Below are 23,245 nucleotides of genomic sequence, written 5' to 3' on the forward strand. Positions count from 1 at the left end.
GGTCATAACTTTAGGACCAATGCTCGTTACCATCTTTGCGTACAAGTACTCCTACACTGGATTTGGGGTAAATTCTTTATTCTTCACATGTTTATGACTCATGTGATTTATTCTTTATCATGGGATGAAGTTTTGTAACTTTGTTTCTACGAGTTTTTTCTCATTCGCGTAGCCCTTTATATATATCGCGATCTTCTCCGTCTCATTTCTACTAGAATTACGTGTTCCAGAAATTATATACTTTGGATGTTGACTGGTCTTGTAGAAGATGATTGTTGTCTGATTTTTCGCAAAGACCTCAATGGAAGTTATGATCATAACGTTATGTTACGAGGTTACAATCACAAGTTTCACCGTAATTGTATTTTTTTTTTCACCGTAATTGTATTGATATGTGGTAATGGGAAAGTTTAGTTTGTAATTGTCCCATTTGTCATGGTTTAGTGATTAGCTAGTTCTAGCTGTAGTTTTGATTCCTTGCTACTTCTTATGGTTTGAAAAACATTCGAAAGTGTGAAAGAAATAAAAACAAAAATATTAAACCGGAAGTTAATGTGTGGGTCTCTCTAGCATAGTCGACTATTGGGCCACAAAAGGCCCATCAATTCAAAATGTTAAGGAACAAAAAATCAAGATCGGCCCGGCACACGCATACGTGTTGGACGTACGAAGATTCACAAAAACTGAATGAGACCATTTTGATATATCTTTGATGACAAAAAAAAAAAAAAAAAAACCATATTGATATATCTTTAGAATATCTTCTCACAAACTCTTTTTGTGTTTATACCTTTTGCAACTTTTGGTTTACTTTTCGAGGAACGATCTGTTTATTTCACTTCCAGAATTCACCTTTACAGATTATAGTTGTTGCAAAAAACCTAGATCAGTCTGAATAAAATTTGCAATTGTATGAAGGTTGACTTGGGATTGCCATCCCAGAGCCAAGCTGAGCTGGGTTTTGGCTTTGATGGTTCAGTCTCCGACAGAGCAAACTTGTTAGACCTACATGTATGCTGGTTTTGTTTAAATCGAACTGAGTCAGCTGGAACACTATATCTAGACCGACCGCTCTATAGGGCTGGTCCGGCAGATCGCTCAAACTACTAGTTACGTATCGGCCTCACTTATTACGGCCCGGACTAATTCAACATACTTAAACTGGACAGTAACGAAATACATATTTAACGACAAGTACAGTATTAGTTTAGCTTAATTGCAAGAGAATGGAAGTGGAAAGTGTACAGTGTACACTAAACTGTTAGCTACGTGACATGTCAACATATGAGAGGTTATAGCGGGGCTGTCCGCTGTTGAAACTTTGTCTGAAAGTGAAGTATGTGGTCCAATAGCAACACCATGTCGTGACGAAACCGTTTCTACTATAATTAAATAATCAAAACCCAATCATGATTAAGCACATAATGTTTCCCCAAATATCCTTCTTATAGATAATAATGAAAATCTAGTCAACATCAAGAATTCATTATTATCAAAAATCTAGACCCCATGCCGTTTTCTGAATTTTCATCATAAAACAAGTTACTAAACGATAAAAATCCACAACTTTGTTATTTTCACCGAAAACGCAGAACCACAACTTTGTTGTATTTTTACTAAAAAGAATAAAACACAAAACCTAAACTTAGGGTTTTTAATGTAATACAATTTCGATATTACCACAAACAAAACCAAAATCTCAGAGTCTGAGAGATTCAGAAAAGAAAAAAAATGAGAGGTGGATGTCAGAAACCGAGAGCGAAAGAATTAAAAAAGATGCGGCTACTGGTTGGAATATCCTTTAGCATCTTTAACCGCACCTTTTTTTCTGTTTCCTTTTATTATTTTTATTTATTTTTCGGTTTAAAAAGCATCTTCTTCTCCCTCCTTCATCATCGTCTCCTTCGCCATTCTCGTTTCTCTCTTCTTCTCATCTCTAATCCCTTCTCTCTCTTTCTCTCGTATATACCGGAGAGAGATCCAAATTAAACCTCTTGTTACGTTTCATCAAGCCTCAAAAATTCGAATTTTCCCCATATATAATACTAATTGTGTGAGCCGTGAAGAATTATGGATTCTCGTCGATCGACTCTGAGTTTGCTACTATTGTATACCTGCGCCACCCTCGTCGTGGTGTCTAACGGTGAGCTCCAAAGATTTATGGAGCCGGCTAAAAGCGACGGTTCCGTTAGTTTTATAGTGATCGGAGATTGGGGTCGCCGTGGCTCCTTTAATCAGTCTATCGTCGCCTATCAGGTTTAGTCCCCTATATCATTTAATATCCGAATATTCTAACAATATTCTCTCCTCGGTCAAGGACATGTTTCATTAATCATGCACTTCATTTTATTTATTACAGATGGGAAGGATTGGTGAGAAGATTGATTTAGATTTCGTGGTCTCTACGGGAGATAACTTCTATGACAATGGATTGTTTAGTGAACACGATCCAAACTTCGAACAATCTTTCTCTAACATCTACACTGCTCCTAGTCTCCAGAAACAGTGGTACAGTGGTAATAATCCCAACACCGTCTGATTCAATTCTTCTTTAAAAATTATGGTTTGAGTTTCTCATCAAATGAAATGTATGCAGTTTTGGGGAACCATGACTATAGAGGTGATTCAGAAGCTCAGCTCAGTTCTGTTCTCCGGGGAATCGACAGCCGTTGGATCTGTCTCCGATCATTCGTTGTCGACGCAGAGTTAGTAGAGATGTTCTTTGTCGACACGACTCCTTTTGTGAAAGAGTACTACACTGAAGCAGATGGTCACACTTACGATTGGCGCGCAGTTCCGTCTCGCAACTCTTATGTCAAAGCTCTCCTCCGTGATCTCGAGGTTTCCTTGAAGAGTTCTAAAGCCAGATGGAAGATTGTTGTCGGCCACCATGCGATGAGAAGCATTGGACACCATGGAGACACCAAAGAGCTCAACGAAGAGCTTCTTCCGATTCTCAAAGAGAACGGTGTTGATCTCTACATGAACGGACACGATCACTGTCTTCAACATATCAGTGATGAAGACAGTCCTATTCAGTTTCTAACCAGTGGTGCTGGATCCAAGGCTTGGAGAGGAGATATTGACCCTATCACCAACAATCCCAAGTCTTTGAAATTCTATTACGATGGTCAGGGATTCATGTCCGCTCGGTTCACTCACTCAGACGCAGAGATTGTCTTCTACGATGTCTTTGGTGAGGTTTTGCACAAATGGGTTACTTCTAAACAACTTCTTCATTCCTCGGTTTGAAGGAAATATGCCTAATAAAATTGGCTTCTTTGTAATTTTTGTACCATACATTTAAGAAATTTTAAGTCCTATTGCAGGCTAGGTAGGCTTCCTGCTTAGTTTAGCATCCCTATCATCTTTAGCTCTAGCTTATCCCATCACAATATCATATAAAATGTACGGTCTTTTTCCTCTGATTTTGATACAACTGTAATGATACCCTTAATGGGTATCTTCTTAATGTTACATAAGTTAGTCAATTGCCATTACACACCAATTTTTTTAGTTCAATACAAACTGGTACCTTGCATCCACATGGCTCTCTACGTCCCAAAGGAACGATCCGAAAGTCACAGCCTCCAAGACAAGCCTCTTCATCCCACCAAAGCTGATATTTATCTGTTCGTCCTTGGATGAATCGACCGTGCCTTCCGGTGTTAATACGATCTCAGGCTTACCAAACAATGCCTCTGTGTGCTTCTCAATGATTTTAACTGCTTCTCTTGATCTTATAGTGGCGTACTTCTGAAGCGTCTCTGCGTCAAACGACATCACATATGACCTTAACCGGGATGGTTTAATCTCGCTGCCAAAGCCCTTAGCGCTAACTCCGCCCGCAAATGAACCAACCTCTGGGTGAGAGGATACAGCCTGATATGTCTTAGGCCCCTCTGTTTGATCAACGCTTGCGTTACTTTCATCCAGCCCACCTGGCAGAATCTTCATGGTTTTTTCAAGCTGAAACCTTTGGTCCACCCTCTTCAAGAAATATCCATACATCACAGAAGCAGCATAAACTTGTCCAACTCTGAGCTTGCTTATCCGTGCAACAGAGGCCAGATCACCTATTCTGCTCCCAAGAATCAGGGCCAAATGGTTGTGAATCATCTCGTACATCTCGGGGGAGTGAAGCTGCTCAAGTTTCTCTACTTTTGTTGGCCAGGTATCAACCCGACCAGAAGGATCAGAAGATGGGGTTACTGATGGTACAAGTGATACGTTCGCTTCCATGAACTTTTGAACCACCAATGCGTACAAAATCTCTTCCAATGTCCTTTTTCTCTCGTTTTCCTTCACCTCAGCAATCCTCCTACACCCACATAAAAAAAAAAAAAACAATTCTCATAATCAAACTCGTATTCAAATTCCAAGACAGATAATGGACCAGAACCATACTACTAGTCACTGAATTGTCCAAAGTAACAATATCAGGACTAATCAAATTCGTTATGGAATTTATATCTATAACACACAGATAAGCACAAAAAACATCTCTTTCACTTACGACCTAAAGCAAGGTTTTATATCAAGATCAATGAAAGTTGTCAGGAATCAGTTCCAACTTGATCAGGTCCGTATGGTAATCAAAATAGTAACCTGGTGTTCACAGATTGTAACAAACCTGTAAAGAACGATGTCAGTTCCAGGTACGGACGATGCATCTTTGTTCTGTCCTTCAGAGTCCCGATCAGTTTGGAGCTGCTCAAGCTGCTGTTCAACAGCTGCAGGCACAAGATGAGGATGGGTCACCAAAATCTGAGACAGAAACTGACCAGCAGGCGACTCCAGCTGAAGCGGGGCGATCGGTTTGGGAGGAGAACCAGAGGAAGCAGCATCACTAGACGCTGAAGCTCTAACCACAAAACTCCTCCGAGTTTTAGCAGTCGTTGTTAAGTTTTGCAACGCGTTTTGCTGCAAGTTGATAAAAAAAAAACACATTTAAAAACCACCAAGAACATTCAAGGTGTGAAAATCCTTAAATAAATTGACTTTTTGGAATTTCCAGGTTAAAATCAGATTTGAACACAACCGGATCAGAATAATCGGTTAACAGAATGAAGAGTAAGAGATTAGAGACATACCCTGAAACGAAGTTGAAGTCTTGAACCAGAACGGGTGAACCCAGGGCCACTGGCCGTAAGGAACATAGATCCAGAACTGTTGTCGGAAGTTCTAGGTGGTAAGACGGGAGAACGAACCAAACTCGCCGTCACGGCATCCATGGTTACTCTCTGACAGTAGAAAGAAAAGAAATAAATCGAAGTTTTGGTCGGAGAAAGGAGATAAGAAGAAACTCTAGAACAGCCTGAGAGAGAGAGAGAGAGAGAGAAGAGAAATGTAGAAAAAATGGCGATCGATTGATATTACTGGTAAACAGACTTTGGTTTAGTTCTTTGACAAATAAAATAATGCGCGATGAGTCTGATTATTTATACTTATAAAAAATGAAATAAATGTCAAAGAAAATATATTTATTCGCTTACTGCATATTTTGGTGACCATGGAAATTAATATGAGGTCGTGGTCATTGTGTGTCCTTCCTTGTACAAAAAACGATATTATAAAATCGAATAATTCTTTCTTTTTTTTGGTATTGTATATTTCAAAGATTTTGAGTACAATAAAATCAATATCTAAAAAATTGCACTAGAAAGTTCGGAAAGAAAAATCTTAAGTTCTTAACAGTCAATCATAAAGTCTTTGAAGCACATTTTTATTTCCTTTTTTTGAGCTACCAAGAACTTCTTAGAATTTACATGGTGACTTGATAAATTAATTTCGTCAATTGGTGATTTGGTATTAAAGCTTGGATCATATTTGGCACATCTCTAGGTTTTTTTTTAACTTTAATTATTTTTACTATTTGCGTAAACTAAACGAGAAAGAACTGTAGAGTCAAACGATGAGAGCCACCAACTGCTGTTGTGTCCATTCCCACTTACACGTATCATTATTAATACGTTATTGGCATGTTTTGTGACGCATGGGCTATTTACCCCCACGGCCACTAGCCCCCAATTGACTCTTTTCTCTAGAAACAACCTTAGCCTCACGGTGGCTTCCGTTACGTGTTCGCAATTTCCTCTAGTCTTTTATTTTTTTTCTCAGTCGGCGTTATAAACTGAGTAATCCCAAAAAATATCCATCTCTTCACATTTGTTGGTAATTAAGCATTTGTTGATAGAGACAGAGAATCTTAAGTTTTATCCCCCAAAAAAACAAAGAGATAAGACAGAGATGAAAATATATTGTTAAATACAATGATCATGGGTCTATAATTATTCGGAGATTCATTAATCAAATTAGACTTTAGGAACTTACGTTACAAAACCTTGCAATTATTTTCACGTGGCATGAAGTTGAAGAACCGACCAATTATTGCAACACACTCTTTCTCTCTTACCTATCTTCTTCTCTCTTAAGGTTCTTCTTCTTTAACTTGTTCGAGTTGATCAAACAACCTCACACATTTCCAAATCACCTTTAAACACTTTGTTGCGTGTTTTCTTCTCTCTCTCTCTCTTGCATAATTCTTGAGTTTCACGTCTCAAGTTCGATATAAGTTGTGCAATTTTCCAGATTGATCTGTAATCATGGCTTCCATGAGTTTCGCCTTGAACCGCTTCTCTGGTCTCGCCTCTAAAACCAGCTTATCAGCTGACTTCGATCCTTCCTCTCGCCGGAGTTTTCTACCGCCAACTAGAGTTGGTCTTAGGATCTCTGCTGCTGCCGCCGCCGAATCTGAGCCTGATCTCAGTGTCACTGTAAATGGCTTGAAAATGCCAAATCCTTTCGTAATCGGGTCTGGTCCACCCGGTACCAACTACACCGTCATGAAGAGAGCCTTTGATGAAGGTTGGGGAGCCGTCATCGCCAAAACCGTAAGCTCTCTTTCTTCGATCTGGCTCCTTAGAAAATTGAGGTTTGACTTTTGATGATGATTGAATCTGTTCTGCGTTGACTATATCAAGATTTCGAATTCTGATTTCAGAAGTAGTCAATAGGTTTGTAGTTCTTGATTCTGCTTATCATAGTACCAAGAACAGAGGATTTAGGTGTGTTTGTCTTTGTGCATGATGATGATGATGACTGATTGACTGAGTTTGGTCTGAAACTGTGGTTGAATGATTTAGGTATCACTAGATGCATCCAAAGTTATCAACGTCACACCTCGATATGCCCGGCTACGAACCGGATCAAATGGCTCAGCCAAAGCAGATGTAATTGGGTGGCAGAACATAGAACTCATTAGTGACCGACCTCTCGAAACCATGCTCAAAGAGTTTAAGCAATTGAAACAAGAGTACCCTGATCGGATCCTTATAGCTTCCATCATGGAGGAATACAACAAAACTGCTTGGGAAGAGCTCATCGACCGTGTTGAGCAAACTGGTGTTGTGAGTTCCCCCCCAAACACAGATTCTTATTTTTTGTCCTTGTGGATCTTTTCACTTTGTCTGATATTAGCATACATATTGAAGAGAAAATGTTCTGGATAATTGTTTTGTAGGATGCTTTAGAGATCAACTTCTCGTGTCCTCATGGTATGCCAGAGCGCAGAATGGGTGCTGCTGTTGGACAAGATTGTGCGCTTCTGGACGAGGTTTGCGGATGGATTAACGCTAAAGCTACAGTTCCTGTATGGGCTAAGATGACTCCTAATATCACTGACATAACAGAGGTGTGACTTCTAACTTTCTCAGCCTTGGTGCTGTCTTATTACCAGTCTCGTTAGAGCATATATATCCTTATAGAATGAAATATCTGGAACAAGTTTATGCAAAACCTTTATGCTACTCTGTTTTGCTCTGCTTTAATCATTTTCATTTTCTTTATCTTTAAATAGCCTGCTAGGGTATCATTAAAATCAGGATGTGAAGGCATTGCAGCTATCAATACAATCATGAGTGTAATGGGAGTTGATTTGAAGACGCTGCGTCCTGAGCCATGTGTTGAAGGGTTAGCTATATACCCTTCTTATAAATGTAAAAAAGTTTAGCAACTCTTTGTAATGCATTACGAGAACTGTTAATGTTGTTACTGCTTTGCAGTTACTCGACTCCAGGAGGCTACTCTTATAAGGCTGTTCGTCCCATCGCGCTTGCGAAAGTTATGAGCATTGCCAAAATGATGAAATCTGAGTTCAGTGGGAATGATTACTCGCTTTCGGGTATTGGAGGTGTTGAAACTGGCTATGATGCCGCTGAATTCATTCTCCTCGGATCAAATACTGTACAGGTGACTATCCTCACTTTTATGTTTTAGACTTTATTCCCTGAGAAACTTAGGTTACTGCTTTTTGCTGGAAGGTATGCACCGGTGTGATGATGCACGGTTATGGTCATGTGAAAACCCTTTGCGCCGAGCTTCAAGATTTCATGAAACAGCACAATTTCTCGACAATAGAAGACTTCAGAGGGTATATATGAACAACCTTTGTTTTATGCTTTTATATATACCCTTGTTCCCGCTTGTTTGCTTGCTTACCGAGCATTTCATGGTGTTGTTTGTTGGCATAGGCATTCGCTGCAGTACTTTACAACACACACAGATTTAGTTAAGAGACAGAAAGAAGCGGTTGAGCAGAGAAAAGCAGAGAAGAGAGGCTTGAAATCTGACAAAGATTGGACCGGAGATGGGTTCGTGAAGGAGACTGAGAGTATGGTTTCTAACTAAGTTACTACTACTAGCCTGATGAAGTGACGACCATCCAAATATTCAATAAAGGTTCTGCAGCTTCATTCACAATCAAATCACAAAGAGAAAAGGCTTCTTCCTTTCAATTGTTTCAAAAGCAACTTGTTAAATCTCACTTGAAAAGAAATAACTAAATCTATGTATCTTAAACTTCTTCTATTTGTGTACAAATCTTTGTATCCATAGCAACAGTTTCTTTGTTCCTTCAAGTTGGCTTAATTTTTGGCCAATCATAATAACACCATAGACCCACTCAAGGGTTAAAGGAATGATTACTTAAACCAAACAATTCCCTCCATCGTTTACAAGGGTCGGTCACCTATTATGGTTCCTAATGGATAAAGCGTATGTATCTTGGATTTTCATGAGGTGTGATCTATATAATAAAGGAACTTGGCCATAACCCATCAATGTCAGATCCTGGATAATATGATTGAATCAAGCCATCAAGATTAGTAGGAAGCTGGTCAAATCAAACGGAAAGTGACTTGTTTCAGGGATGAAATTTGGAAAATAGAAAAATTTATCGACTGATGATATGCTTGTGTCTTAAACTAACTGGTTTGTTCCATAAGTACAAAATTAACATGGTCATAATTAGCCCTGGGCAAAAAGCCCGTACCCGAAGCCCATACCCGAACCCGGCCCGTTAGGCCCGTACCGAACCCGAACCCGATTAAAGAGGATATCCGATCGGGTTTTGGTTTTGAAACTTCCGGGTTCGGGTCCGGGTTCGGGTAAACCCGAAGACCCGACCATACCCGATTAAACCTGATTTCATTCATGCCTTTGTAATTTTGTTGATCGATTAAGATTTCATTGCCCAGAAACTGAATCGATTTGCTTCCATACAACAAACAAACTGGATTCACATCCCAGAGATGCTCCTCCTCCCTCTGAGTTTTCAACAAATAATTCTGAAGTGAGTTTTCTAGTTTGTCTATGTCTTTCTCTCTCGTACGTCTCTCTCTCTAGCACCATGTTTATTGAATTCAGTGTGTTCTGCGTTTTTTGTTTTTGTTCTTACTTCTTAGTATTGAAGCGTCTGTTGTTAGTTTGATTTATAAAGCGTGTGTTCTTAGTAGCGTTTAGTGGAGTCAGTCTTGGAATCGTGTGTTCTTATATAATGGAGTGATTGGAATCATGTGTTCTTATATATGATTTGTGTTCTTATATATGTTCTCTGTAACTCTTTTGGTTTCTATGTTTAGACCCTTTTGTAGATGATCTTCTTGTTCTATGATCTGTGTAATCTGTATCACATTTATCAAATGATTCTGTCAGGAAAAAAAATGTGACTATGACTAAGAGATGCCTTTTTTGATATAATATAGTATAGAGCTTGTGTGATTATTCGCTTCTATATATTTCTGGTGGGTCAAATGTAGATCTGTCCCAAATGTGTCAAACAGATTCTTTCTTACACATATAAATATATAATTAGAGAGTTTGGATCACTAGATGAAGACAAGAGATGACTTGGGAAACTAAAGAAGATATAAGTGTTTAAAATAATTTGCTTGACTCATGAACGTGTGTAAGGAAGCTCATGCTTCTTTGAGACAACTCATGAACGTGGCATTGTACCAAAGTGGGTTTATATACATACACATGCTTCTTTGAGTTGTGGGTTCTAGCTCTACTTCCTATCAAGACATTGTTGCCATTACCCGCAGCCACACACTTGTATATTTAAGTCATTTAATTTTTCATCTCTTCTTTATAGATTGCATGAATCTTATTAGGACATATTTAGGGGAAGAGTATGTGAGTTCCATGTCGTGAATGGTGTTCAATATAAAGGAGATGGTTATACTTCCTGCAAGCGTATGTTTTTGAAGCTTCTGTTTTTTTCTTTCTATTTTCTCTCATTGTACACTTTTGTTCAGTGATCTTATAAATTTCTCTTTATCTTGTTCTTGGTCCAGCTTATGGACCTGCAAGATGTTCAATGAACGATGGAGGCTGCTGGTCTGAAAGTAGAAAGGGTCTAACTTTCTCTGCTTGTTTGGTTAAGTGACTAATGTTTTTTCTTCCTCTTTGCTAAGAATAGTTGTTATTAAGAACCCGAAACAAAACCGAACCCGAACCCGAAAAACCCGATCCGAACCCGAGCCCGCCCGAAGATATATATATACCCGAATGGGCTTTAGAGGTCTAAACCCGAAAACCCGAAAACCCGAAAAGCCCGGCCCGAGCCCGAACGGGCCCCCGAACGCCCAGGGCTAGTCATAATCATGCCTATTTTGTTATGCACATCAGTTTGATTTGATGCGAGCAAGGCAACAAATGCTATATTGTGAGAAAATTTGATTTACGGGAAAAATATCATTTACGAAAAAGACAAAAGTGCCCACAACTTTATAGAAGCTGTATTTGAAAAAAGTCATTTCATTTCTATTCCTACCTAGACATGACCACGGTTACGGTTAATGCGGTTATGGTTAATTAATCACCGGTTAACGGTTATAATTTTTTTAACCATAACCTTAATCATTATATATACGGTTAAGACGGTTACGGTTATATACGGTTACGGTTAATTACGGTTACGGTTATATACGGTTACGGTTATTTGATGATTATTATAATATTAATATTGGAGATAAAATTTTATGAAATATTATTTATTTTACAAGTAAAAAATATATGTGATTTCAATTATTTATAGTGAATTAGTTAAATCTGGGTATTGTATACAGTTATAATATAATTTATTTTAAAAATTTAAATATGCGGTTAACCGAGCGTTTAACCGTACGGTTAACCGACGATTAATTACGGTTAATTATGGTTACGGTTAATTAACGGTTACGGTTATTATTATTTTTTAACCGTAACTAATTTACTTTTACGGTTAACGGTTACAATTTTTAACCGTTTTATACGGTTACGGTCCGGTTACGATCTGGTTACGGTTGATAAACGGTCCGGTTACAGTTAAAAACACGGTTAAGGTTAGCTTTTGGTCATGCCTATTCCTACCTACCTACGTTTACGTGTTCATCAATAATTGTTATTTTTTCCATATATTTCGTCCCAAGTATATATATATATATATATATACACATAAACAGCTTTGTGGTAAAAACAAAATGATTGGAACTCGGAAATAATTTTTTAGTTGGTTGTTTTTTTTTGGTAGTTTAAGTGTGCAATGATCGTCTGAATATCAAAAGTGGAAATATTTAGTATGATTACTAATACTATGCCGTAACGCATGTTAGTTCCGTTTTGTGTATAAACTCTTGTAATTGAGAATATTGTTGTTATAATCTGTAATCTCAGGAGAATCTTAACTGGAAAAAAAAAGTTTAAAGGATATATTATTAATTAATTATTATTAAATAATATTTAAAGATAATATTGGCACAAACAATAAATAATTTACCAAATCCCCACCAAAAAAAATAATAATAAGAATTTACCAAATTTACTAAAATATGTATTGACTATAATTGTTATATTTAGAAAAAAAGAAAAAAAAATAGAGCTCTATAAACACACACTCTCAGGAGAGAAGTTGTATTGATCGTCTCTTCCCTAAACACACTGATTGATATTTTTCTCTCCGACGCCGCCATGTCTCTGCTCTCAGATCTCGTTAACCTCAACCTCACTGATGCCACCGAGAAAATCATCGCTGAATACATATGGTTCGATCTCTCTTCTCTCTGTTTCTCTCTCTCTCACCATGACTCTCGTTTTATCGTTGTTTCTTCTTATTGCTGCGATCGAAAAGTTTATCTCTTTCTTTATTTTGATATTGATCTCTTGATGGGTTTTGATATTGAACACGATTCATAACACAGAATGTTTCGCTGTCCTGCGTTAGATTAAGACGTGTATAAACATAAAGCTTGTCTCTTTTTATGTTATTTTTTTTTGTCTTCTCGTTGGTTTGTTAAGTTTTTGTATGAATTTTTTAATGAACAGGATCGGTGGATCTGGAATGGACATTAGAAGCAAAGCCAGGGTACTTTTTAATATAAATCTCCTTGTGTTTGTTTATTTCATCCTCTGTTTTTGGTTTCTTTGGTTGATCTGATTTGTGTATGAATGATACAGACACTACCAGGACCAGTAAGTGATCCTTCAAAGCTCCCCAAATGGAACTACGACGGATCCAGCACCGGTCAGGCTGCCGGAGAAGACAGTGAAGTCATTCTATAGTATGCTCTTCGATCATCTATCTCTGTTTTAATACGCTTAAACAAAAATTCATATTTTAATATTGAACTTGCTTTGTGTGTGTATGTTTATATTTGTTGATGAATCGAAAGCCCTCAGGCGATATTCAAGGATCCCTTCAGGAAAGGCAACAACATTCTGGTGGGTTTATTTGACATGTTGTGACATGATTGTTGTGACAAATTCAATTTTGGATCTCATCTAGCTAGATATTAGATTATTGATGATTGTGATATATGCAGGTGATGTGTGATGCTTACACACCAGCCGGTGATCCAATCCCAACAAACAAGAGGCACAACGCTGCTAAGATCTTCAGCCACCCCAACGTTGCTTCTGAGGAGCCATGGTACACTTTTCTTGTTATTATATATTATCTATCAGTCTCAGATTAGTAGTTTTATTGGTCCCTTTGCAAATCAAATAATATGCTACTTGTCTCCCTTTGTTGTTCACAAGGTATGGGATTGAGCAAGAATACACTTTGATGCAAAAGGATGTGAACTGGCCTATTGGTTGGCCTGTTGGTGGCTTCCCTGGCCCTCAGGTAAAATCCAATCACCATAATGTTCTCACAACACATATTGAAATATGATCTAAAACTATTAACAACTTCCTTTTCTTTTTTTTTGTTTGAAACAGGGACCTTACTACTGTGGTGTGGGTGCTGACAAGGCCATTGGTCGTGACATTGTGGATGCACACTACAAGGCCTGTCTTTACGCCGGTATTGGCATTTCCGGTATCAATGGAGAAGTCATGCCTGGCCAATGGGAGTTCCAAGTCGGTCCTGTTGAGGGTATTGCTTCTGGTGATCAAGTCTGGGTGGCTCGATACCTTCTCGAGGTAAAAATCTACTTAACAGGGTCCTAATACGAGTACAAAGCTTTAAAATTTGCTAATGCCATCTTCTATTTTTGGCAGAGGATCACTGAGATCTCTGGTGTAAATGTCAGCTTCGACCCAAAACCAGTCCCGGTTAGTTTCATACTCAACTTGATACTTAATAACCATAAGTGAAGTTTTCGTTGTAACATTCTTGAATGGGTTCAGGGTGACTGGAACGGAGCTGGAGCTCACTGCAACTACAGTACAAAGACGATGAGGAACGATGGAGGGTTAGAAGTGATAAAGAAAGCAATAGAGAAGCTTCAGCTGAAACACAAAGAACACATTGCTGCTTACGGTGAAGGCAACGAGCGTCGTCTCACGGGGAAGCACGAAACCGCAGACATCAACACCTTCTCATGGGGAGTTGCGAACCGTGGAGCTTCGGTTAGAGTGGGACGTGACACGGAGAAGGAAGGTAAAGGTTACTTCGAGGACAGAAGGCCAGCTTCTAACATGGATCCTTATGTTGTCACCTCCATGATCGCTGAAACCACCATCCTCGGTTGATGCCATTTGATTTGCCTTTGTTTCGTTGTTCTTTTTTTTTTTCCCCTTTTGATTGCACCTTCCGATTAAAATAATTCTTATAATGGCGTATTTTGTGAACATTATGTGGTTTGTTTCGAATAATTAATTAATAATAAGCGATTCTTAAGGTTAAAAAAGGTTGTGTTTTATTTAGTAAATTTGTTAATTAGTTTATTGTGTAAAGATAATAACAACTAAGTTCGGCCGGCGCGTCGGAGGTTGAACTAGTCGGGGTTTAGTAGTTGTTGGTGTTGGATAAGATTTTGCGAATATAGATAATGTCGAATATTCTTGGCAATAATATTATTACTATTTGGCATGTGACCTTTACTTATGAATAAAATATTTAAGTAGTAGAAGATTAAATTCCGAAGACGAAGGGTGGTGGAGTATTATTAGGTGGGAACAGCGTAATGCTCGTCACGTGCTCTGTACTATACTCATATCATGCATTGAAGTTCACAACTAGCTATGGTAGGAAAAGTCAAAATAAACTTTTTCTATGATATTTTATTTGTTATTTATTGTGAGTGGGAGCAATTAGTGGACTCGTGACGCATTTACTTGTTAACTTAAGCATAATGGACATTACTAAATTAGAAGAAAAAACAGATAATATGACGAAAAGAAGTAAGTTTAGCAATTTCCTAAGTTTTTGGCAAAAGTCATACAAAACACACAACAAGTACATTGTTAAGTACCTCAGTGCATAGTAGTATGACACACCACTTTAATTTTAGTGCTGCCGTTTGCAAAACGTTCCTTATAAAGTAAAATAAAAATTAATAAAAATCATGACGCCCCAACCCACTTGACTCCACTTTAAGTTAAAGAAATGGAAAATATCTAAAGTTATGATCGCTGTTGTCGACCTAAACCAAAAAGGAAACATACGATGATTGGCTATTCAAAGTATAAAAAACTAAAAAAAGTGTCCTGAACCTTTTTTATAATGCAGATTCCGATTCACAAATTCCATTAGGTAACAATGGAAAAAAGCAATTGTTTAGGTAACTTTTATATTCTTTGAATTGGGATACGCATTATTAGGTCTTTAGACCACCTCCATTTGTGAAACTCTAAAAGAATGCTTAACAACATTTCATTAATAAAAATTAATTAAATAAAAATGTTAGAGGGAGAAAGAATTATAGAAAGAGAAAGAGATGAATATATTTTTTACCAATGAGTAATTGCCATGTGTCTTTAAGTACCCATAAACACAATTTCTAAAACCCCTTAGTTTAGACTCTCCCTTTATTTAATTGTTCAATTTTGATTTATTTTTTGTTTACAATAGACTTATGAAACTCACTAAGCACCTCCCTTTAGATGTGCCCTTAGGTTTGAATGATGATGATGATTCATTGAACTTATATCGGCATGCAAAACACTCGTTGCTTTTTATTATTTTGTGTGGATTAAATTCTTTTTTTATTTATTTTGTTTCTAAGAAACATATCGTTTTATTATTATTTATAAGAAGGCCGCCTTATTGGGTAATTAAGCTTGAAGCTTTTAGGCCCAAAGTATTTAAATCTACACCAGCTAAAAAATGACATCGCTTCTTCTATCTTGCCCAATTCTAAAATGTCGCCGTGTAGATTGATTACTGAGCAAAAACCACGTTAAAACCCTCTCTCTCTCAGGAGTCCGGTGGTTTCGAGAGTGGGATATGAAATGGCTCGCTGTTCACTGGTTCCGTCTATAAACCCAGCTCATAGCTTCCGTCATCAGTTTCCTCTACCCAATGCGCCATTCTATTTTCCTCCCTCTCAACCGATTTATTTGCGTGTTCGGAAATGTGGGTTTTCCGGCGGAAATCGCCATCGTGGGGTCACCATGGCCGCCGGGACAGACCACTACTCCACTTTGAAAGTCAACCGCAACGCTACCTTGCAGGAGATCAAGAGCTCCTACCGAAAACTCGCGCGCAAGGTTACTCTTCGTAATCTGCCTTTTTTTTCTTACTAAGGTTCTTTCTCGAATTGAATTGAAGCTTAGGGTTTGTAATTGTGGAACAGTATCACCCGGATATGAACAAGAACCCTGGTGCAGAAGATAAGTTCAAACAGATTAGTGCTGCTTATGAGGTAACACAACTTCTGTCATCTTTTTGAAATGCTTAGTTTTTTTTTATGGAATCTGCATTTTCGTTTGTGATGTTTTGTTGCTTATTGCACCTGGGGAATGAAGCATATGTGTAGGTATTATCTGATGAGGAGAAGAGATCCGTGTATGATCGCTTTGGTGAGGCAGGTTTAGAAGGAGGTTTTAATGGATCACAGGATACTTCTTCTCAAGGGGTAAGTCCTCTATGACGAAATTTCTAATGATTTCTGAAATATTTTAATCATATAATGACCTTCTTAATTCTTTTGTCCCATCCTTTAGGTGGATCCATTTGATTTGTACAGTGCATTCTTTGGAGATTCTGATGGATTCTTTGGGGGAATGGGTGAATCAGGAGGGATGGGTTTTGATTTTATGAATAAGAGAAGCCTAGACCTTGACATTCGGTACATTTCATTGGCATTTCATTTCTGTCCTTACTTGTTTACTGGCGATAATTAGGTAGATGAAATCAGTTGTTATGGTTATTTCCGGTCTTCTCTGTTTGTTGATTGTGTCTTCTTTTCTTGAAAATGGAGGAAGTTATCTATGTATCATAATCTTTGTTTCTGTTTTGATGTTTGGGGATGTCCATAATAGGTTTGACCTGCGGTTGAGCTTTGAAGAGGCAGTATTTGGAGTGAAACGAGAGATTGAGGTTTCTTATTTAGAAACATGTGATGGTTGTGGAGGAACAGGTGCTAAATCCAGTTCCGCCATTAAACAGTGTAGTAGTTGTGATGGTAAAGGGCGTGTGATGAGCACTCAGAGAACACCCTTTGGAATCATGTCCCAGGTAACTCATTATACCTGAATACTATTCCGATCTGTTGCTATTCTTAAAATGGAAATTTAAATTTCCCGTGACATTTGCCATAGATGATAATCTGTGTTATATAGGTGTCCACTTGCTCCAAATGTGGCGGTGAAGGCAAAATCATCACTGATAAGTGTCGAAAGTGCGTAGGCAATGGGAGACTACGGTCTATGAAAAAAATGGATGTTGTTGTCCCTCCTGGTGTCAGCGATAGAGCCACAATGCGGATTCAAGGAGAAGGTAACGTGGACAAAAGAAGGTACAGAAGAATCTGCTATTTTCCAATTCTGTTATGTAGTGCTTTGCAATTGCTTTTTCAATATGGTTTCTAATTTCCACAGTGGAAGAGCTGGTGACTTGTTCATCGTGCTTCAAGTTGATGGGAAACGTGGAATTCGCCGGGAAGGGCTTAATTTATACTCCAATATCAACATCGATTTCACAGATGCTATACTTGGGGCAATCACAAAGGTATTTATAAACTTGTTTTTCGCTTTTGACATTTTTCAGTAGTGAGAATCGTGAAGGCATGACATCTTTCTTTTTTCAGGTAGAAACGGTTGAGGGAACAATGGATCTTCGTATTCCCCCAGGAACTCAGCCTGGCGACACCGTGAAATTATATCGAAAAGGAGTTCCAGACACGGATAGACCTGCAATCCGGGGAGACCATTGCTTTGTAGTGAAGGTTTCGATCCCCAAAAGCCTGAGGTTTGTGTCACATTGCTTCCCTTTTAGTCCTTTATGTCGCATTCCTTACTTAAAAACTGCTTGAAACAACGTAAATGGCAGCGAGAGGGAGCGCAAATTGGTAGAGGAATTCTCGTCACTCAGAAGATCTACCAGTAATACTGGTACAGCGCTATTCGATCTATTTCAGAAACTAATAGTTAAGAAACAAAATGTTGAAGCTAATTTTGTAATCCTCGATTGTAGATACTCGTCAAGAAGAGCATAGTTTTAACTCAGATCCCAAAAAAGAAAGGTCTTGGTGGCATAAAGTGAAGAATGTCATAAGGTAATCTCATGAAACCTTTCCCAGCAGTTCATCAAAGGACACAACATTGTTGCCTTGTCCATGAATCCTGGTCAAATATATAGTATAGTTTTAAACGTGACGTGTTTTGTAGACCGGAGGATTCAAGAGCAAAATTTGGGACTATGAGCTTGAACCCATCATGGCCACTACGAAGAATGAAAGCGGCAGAGACTTCAATTATTCTCCCGTTCTTGGCTCTGTGCGTTATAACCTCGGCTGTTGCGTTGGTTCAGAAGAAGGGTAAGCGCTTGAAACAAAAGAAGGAACCTTAGTATCTTGAAACCCAAATGAAGAACTTTAACTTCAAGTAACACAGAGAGCTTTTACCAGATTTAAAAGGCTCTTTGTGTTGCCACACAAATTCTAGATAGTTTCTAGGTTGAATTTGTTTTGTCACATAAGATATATGATATTGTATGTATGTTATATCATTTTGAATATATATGGTTTGGAGTTGTGATACGACGAATATTAGTACATGACCAATGGTTATGTAGGCTAAACCGGCTAAAACCGTGATACAGCTGACGTTGAATAAATTGAATTTGATAAAAGTAAAAATAAATGCGGAGGTGTTGAGAATTTATGGAGTACATGGAGATTTCGTAGTACATACATGTATAGTGTGAGAGGACAACATTGTAAAAATTAGAGAACTTTAAATACTTTTTTTTTTGTGTGTGTGTTGTAAGTTGTAAACTGAGTTTAAAGAGAAGCTTTTTATGCAATCAAGAAAAAGGTTACCCATAATCGCATATATCCATAAAGTCCGAATCGATCGCTTGAGAGTGGGTCTCAGTCTCATAAAACAAACAGAGCTACTAAACTTAGTACTTACATTATGAATTTATGACTTAACAACGTCTTTACTATCTATCTTCTATATATCTATAAGTAAAAAAATAAAAATAGTAAAGGATATAGAGAGAGGAAAACACAAGTACGAAACTGTGGGTTAATCCACACATGTTGGCGATCGAAGTTACTACAGTTGAATCACCTCAGAGACTGGTGGAAGAGCAAGATTACAAATCTAAACTTGTAATTGTAGCCGTTGCCTTTCCGTTCCAAAAGTGTAACGCTCAACTACATTATCACTAAAAGACCATTGTGTGTGTGTTTTTGTTTGTTTGGTTGTGGAATGATGCAAATATTGAAATCAAATTATAAATAATTTACTCTGTGGACCATGAGATGAATTATTTGATGGATGGAGAAAATGGTAAAGTGAGTAAGAATTAATGGGGGACCAATCAATACATATATCGAGTTTGATAACAGAAGAATGTAGACAATCACAAAACATAAAAATGAAGAAAGACTTGGAATGGAGGGGGTTAAATAATTGTTGCTGGCTTTTTTACATGTTATAATGGTCCTACCCTTCCACTGCATACCCATGTTCTTTCTTTCTTTTTTTTTGTTTCATCTTTTACTACAACCCCCCATATGCATTACTATAATACTAGTAGTAGCTTCTCCCAATAGAAACAAAAATCAAGTTTACTAAAGAAGGAAGAAAAATTCATAGAATTAAGCGTTATCTTGAGAATAGGGATGGATTCTCACTTTACTCAGATGCAGGGAATTTCATTTTATCACAACTCTTTCATTTTTTTTACTATTTCTTTTATTCAGTACCTTTGTGTTACGTTTCTCCATAAACACCCCCACTTGCTTAATTTACTCGTTAATCTGTATCTTTTAACTGTTTAGAAAATGAGAGTTTTTTAGTAATAATATAGGAGTAACAATTAGATAAGACAGTACAGGTAGAGAGATATATGTAGATAACATAAGATTCTAATTTCTAAGTAAGTAAAACACAAAACCAATAATAGAAAAGAAAAGAAAAAACAAATATTTTTGTCGAAGCAAAGAAAAGACATACGTCACTGTTGTTTTAGAAATGTCGATTTTGTCACATTTACACACCAATTACAATATTTAAATATTATAAAAAACTTCTTTCTTTTTTTTTTTTAAAAAAAGGAAAAAGAAAAAGAAGGGAGAGAGAGAGAGTGTCAAGTGTTAAGTGTTGACTAGCTTCACTCTCTTTTCTCTTCTTCTCTGTAAACCACACACACACACACAGCTTCTTCACTCTGAGCTGCTTTGTTTTCTCTAGGGTTTCTCTCTCTCTCTCTCTCTCGTTTCTTACAATGCGGCTCTTCTTCACCTCTTCCATGGCCAATAATCTCCTCGTATCCCTCTCCCTTCTCCTCCTCCTCTTCACTCTTCCTCTTCCGTCAATCGGAGATCTCGCCGCCGACAAATCCGCTCTTCTCTCCCTTCGTTCCGCCGTCGGTGGTCGTACATTACTCTGGGACGTCAAACTATCCACCCCATGCAACTGGACCGGCGTCGTTTGCGACGGTGGTCGTGTTACCGCCCTTCGTCTTCCAGGCGAAACCCTCTCCGGTCATATTCCTGAGGGTATTTTCGGTAATTTAACTCAGCTCCGTACGCTCAGTCTCCGTCTCAATGCTCTCACTGGTACTCTCCCTTTGGATCTCGGCAGCTGCTCCGATCTTCGGCGTTTGTACTTGCAGGGTAACAGATTCTCCGGTGAGATTCCTGAGGTTTTGTTTAGTCTTAGTAACCTCGTTAGGTTGAATCTTGCGGAGAATGAGTTTACCGGCGAGATCTCTTCAGGTTTTAAAAACCTTACTAGGCTTAAGACTCTGTACCTGGAGAACAACAAGCTCTCTGGCTCTCTTCTTGACTTGGATTTGCCTTTGGATCAGTTCAACGTCTCTAATAACTTGTTGAACGGATCTATACCTGAGACTCTTCAGAAATTTGACTCTGATTCGTTTGTGGGAACCTCTCTCTGTGGCAAACCTCTTGGTGTCTGCTCTAACGAAGGAACTGTGCCAAGCCAGCCAATTTCTGTCGGGAACATACCTGGAACTCTGGAGGGAAGCAAGGGGAAGGAGAAAAAGAAGAAGCTCTCTGGTGGAGCTATAGCAGGAATTGTTATTGGATGTGTGGTTGGTTTTTCCCTGATTGTTCTGATTTTGATGGTTCTCTTCCGGAAAAAGGGAGGAAACGAGAGGACAAGGGCCGTCGACATTGCCACTGTTAAGCAACATGAAGTCGAAATTCCCGGCGAGAAAACGGCCGTGGACGCACCGGAGAGTGGGAGCTATGGGAACGAGTACAACCCTGCTGCGATGAAAGCCGTGGAAGTGAACAGTTCAGGGATGAAGAAATTAGTGTTCTTTGGGAATGCCACTAAGGTTTTCGATCTGGAAGATCTGTTGAGAGCTTCTGCGGAGGTTTTGGGGAAGGGAACGTTCGGGACAGCTTATAAGGCTGTGCTTGATGCGGTGACATTAGTTGCTGTGAAGAGGCTGAAGGATGTGACGATGGCGGACAGAGAGTTCAAGGAGAAGATTGAGGTTGTTGGAGCGATGGATCATGAGAACTTGGTGCCATTAAGAGCTTACTATTACAGTGGAGACGAGAAGCTACTTGTCTATGACTTCATGCCTATGGGAAGCTTGTCAGCTCTCTTACACGGTGAGACTTATATATCTCTTATAAGTTGTGATTTTTATTTTGCTTTATCAGAAAAAGAAACTTGGCTTATTTGCGACATAATTAGTAATGGATTTGCTTGTTTAAGATAGATATGTCAAAGCTTTCTGTGATTAGTTTGGTACTGCATCACACTGATTTGAAATTCACAATACAATGTAAACAGCTTCTATTAGATTTATTGAAATGGTTTAGTGAAGAATCTATATCATGTACTTGACATTCACATGGTTTACACAGAACGTCTATGAATTAGTGGGAACAGTAGATAACTTTGGATTCCTTGACTGGCAGGGACAATTGATCTTCTAGTTTTGTGTTTGAACAATGAAAACTCCAGATATCCTGTGTTGAACTACAGACAATAATTTTTTTTTATGTGTTGAGCTCAATATCATGCTATGTTACAGGAAACAAAGGCGCAGGCCGGCCTCCGTTGAACTGGGAAATCCGATCACGTATCGCCCTTGGAGCTGCTCGTGGCTTAGATTACCTTCACTCACAAGACCCATTGAGCTCTCATGGAAACGTCAAGTCCTCCAATATCCTCTTAACAAACTCCCATGATGCACGAGTGTCTGATTTCGGCCTGGCTCAGCTCGTCAGCGCCTCATCCACAACCCCAAACCGGGCCACTGGGTACCGTGCCCCCGAAGTAACTGACCCGAGGCGTGTATCACAGAAAGCGGACGTGTACAGCTTTGGTGTGGTGTTGCTAGAGCTGCTCACCGGAAAAGCGCCATCTAACTCGGTGATGAACGAGGAAGGAATGGATTTGGCGAGGTGGGTTCATTCGGTGGCAAGAGAGGAGTGGAGGAATGAGGTTTTTGACTCGGAGCTGATGAGTATCGAGACGGTGGAAGAAGAGATGGCAGAAATGCTGCAGCTGGGCATTGACTGTACAGAGCAGCACCCTGACAAGAGACCAGTGATGGTGGAGGTGGTGAGGAGGATCCAGGAGCTGCGCCAGTCGGGTTCAGATCAGGTGGTCTAAGAAGATCATCAGACGAAAGGAGACTTGAGAAGCTAGTGAGCTGGGATCCATGATACGAAACGACGGCGTTCTTGGTGTTTGATGATTAAAAGTTAGTTTAAGAATATGGCGGGGAATTAGAGTCGTTAATTAGATGTTTTTTAAGTTTTGGTGAATCTTTTTGTTTCTTTCATGTGTGGGCACTGATGATGAGGAGTTCCTTGTGGTTGTAATTATTAGTGCTTTTAACTTTAACTTTTATTTCAATATTGTTTCAGCTTTTTCTGTCTTTGATAAGAATGGGGTGCAGACAAAATAAAAAAGAATAGTAATACATTCTTGTCTGCTACTTGCGATTTAATGGTGTGACAGCTATTCAGGAGAGGTGTTTAACGAGTCGCATTGGTGTGTTTTTTTTAATTATCTTTGTTCGCCAAACAAG

The 23,245-nt window shown here is 38.6% G+C and overlaps 6 protein-coding genes across 6 annotated transcripts; 5 read left to right on the forward strand and 1 right to left on the reverse strand.

Moving 5' to 3' along the window:
- Positions 1-1,891: 1,891 nt before the first annotated feature.
- LOC17892123 (purple acid phosphatase 17) lies at positions 1,892-3,442 on the forward strand. Its single transcript, XM_006298048.2, has 3 exons — positions 1,892-2,256; positions 2,360-2,516; positions 2,597-3,442. The coding sequence occupies exons 1-3, from the start codon at positions 2,071-2,073 to the stop codon at positions 3,250-3,252; spliced, it is 999 nt and encodes a 332-aa protein (XP_006298110.1). The 5' UTR covers positions 1,892-2,070; the 3' UTR covers positions 3,253-3,442.
- Positions 3,398-5,409, reverse strand: LOC17891877 (UV-B-induced protein At3g17800, chloroplastic). Its single transcript, XM_006297732.2, has 3 exons — positions 5,094-5,409; positions 4,634-4,923; positions 3,398-4,321 (listed from the first exon to the last, which is right to left on the reverse strand). Exons 1-3 carry the CDS (start codon positions 5,232-5,234, stop codon positions 3,514-3,516), a joined length of 1,239 nt encoding a protein of 412 aa, XP_006297794.1. The 5' UTR covers positions 5,235-5,409; the 3' UTR covers positions 3,398-3,513.
- Positions 5,410-6,420: 1,011 nt separating this feature from the next.
- On the forward strand, positions 6,421-8,976 carry LOC17893581 (dihydropyrimidine dehydrogenase (NADP(+)), chloroplastic). Its single transcript, XM_006299811.2, has 7 exons — positions 6,421-6,893; positions 7,146-7,409; positions 7,523-7,693; positions 7,859-7,971; positions 8,064-8,250; positions 8,322-8,431; positions 8,532-8,976. The coding sequence occupies exons 1-7, from the start codon at positions 6,606-6,608 to the stop codon at positions 8,686-8,688; spliced, it is 1,290 nt and encodes a 429-aa protein (XP_006299873.1). The 5' UTR covers positions 6,421-6,605; the 3' UTR covers positions 8,689-8,976.
- Positions 8,977-12,225: 3,249 nt separating this feature from the next.
- LOC17890678 (glutamine synthetase cytosolic isozyme 1-3) lies at positions 12,226-14,456 on the forward strand. The gene is made up of 9 exons (XM_006297958.2): positions 12,226-12,365; positions 12,646-12,685; positions 12,778-12,881; positions 12,993-13,041; positions 13,143-13,249; positions 13,360-13,447; positions 13,543-13,746; positions 13,825-13,878; positions 13,954-14,456. The coding sequence occupies exons 1-9, from the start codon at positions 12,292-12,294 to the stop codon at positions 14,296-14,298; spliced, it is 1,065 nt and encodes a 354-aa protein (XP_006298020.1). The 5' UTR covers positions 12,226-12,291; the 3' UTR covers positions 14,299-14,456.
- Positions 14,457-15,917: 1,461 nt separating this feature from the next.
- On the forward strand, positions 15,918-18,756 carry LOC17892193 (chaperone protein DnaJ 1). Its single transcript, XM_006298992.2, has 11 exons — positions 15,918-16,257; positions 16,344-16,412; positions 16,527-16,625; positions 16,714-16,838; positions 17,032-17,227; positions 17,332-17,507; positions 17,590-17,719; positions 17,799-17,959; positions 18,041-18,102; positions 18,185-18,266; positions 18,379-18,756. The coding sequence occupies exons 1-11, from the start codon at positions 16,000-16,002 to the stop codon at positions 18,557-18,559; spliced, it is 1,539 nt and encodes a 512-aa protein (XP_006299054.1). The 5' UTR covers positions 15,918-15,999; the 3' UTR covers positions 18,560-18,756.
- Positions 18,757-20,408: 1,652 nt separating this feature from the next.
- Positions 20,409-23,137, forward strand: LOC17890859 (probable inactive receptor kinase RLK902). Its single transcript, XM_006299716.2, has 2 exons — positions 20,409-21,812; positions 22,241-23,137. The coding sequence occupies exons 1-2, from the start codon at positions 20,450-20,452 to the stop codon at positions 22,822-22,824; spliced, it is 1,947 nt and encodes a 648-aa protein (XP_006299778.1). The 5' UTR covers positions 20,409-20,449; the 3' UTR covers positions 22,825-23,137.
- The last annotated feature ends 108 nt before the right edge of the window (positions 23,138-23,245 follow it).

Source organism: Capsella rubella, unplaced genomic scaffold (genome assembly GCF_000375325.1).
Source record: "Capsella rubella cultivar Monte Gargano unplaced genomic scaffold, Caprub1_0 scaffold_3, whole genome shotgun sequence".
NCBI classification, from domain to species: Eukaryota; Viridiplantae; Streptophyta; class Magnoliopsida; order Brassicales; family Brassicaceae; genus Capsella; species Capsella rubella.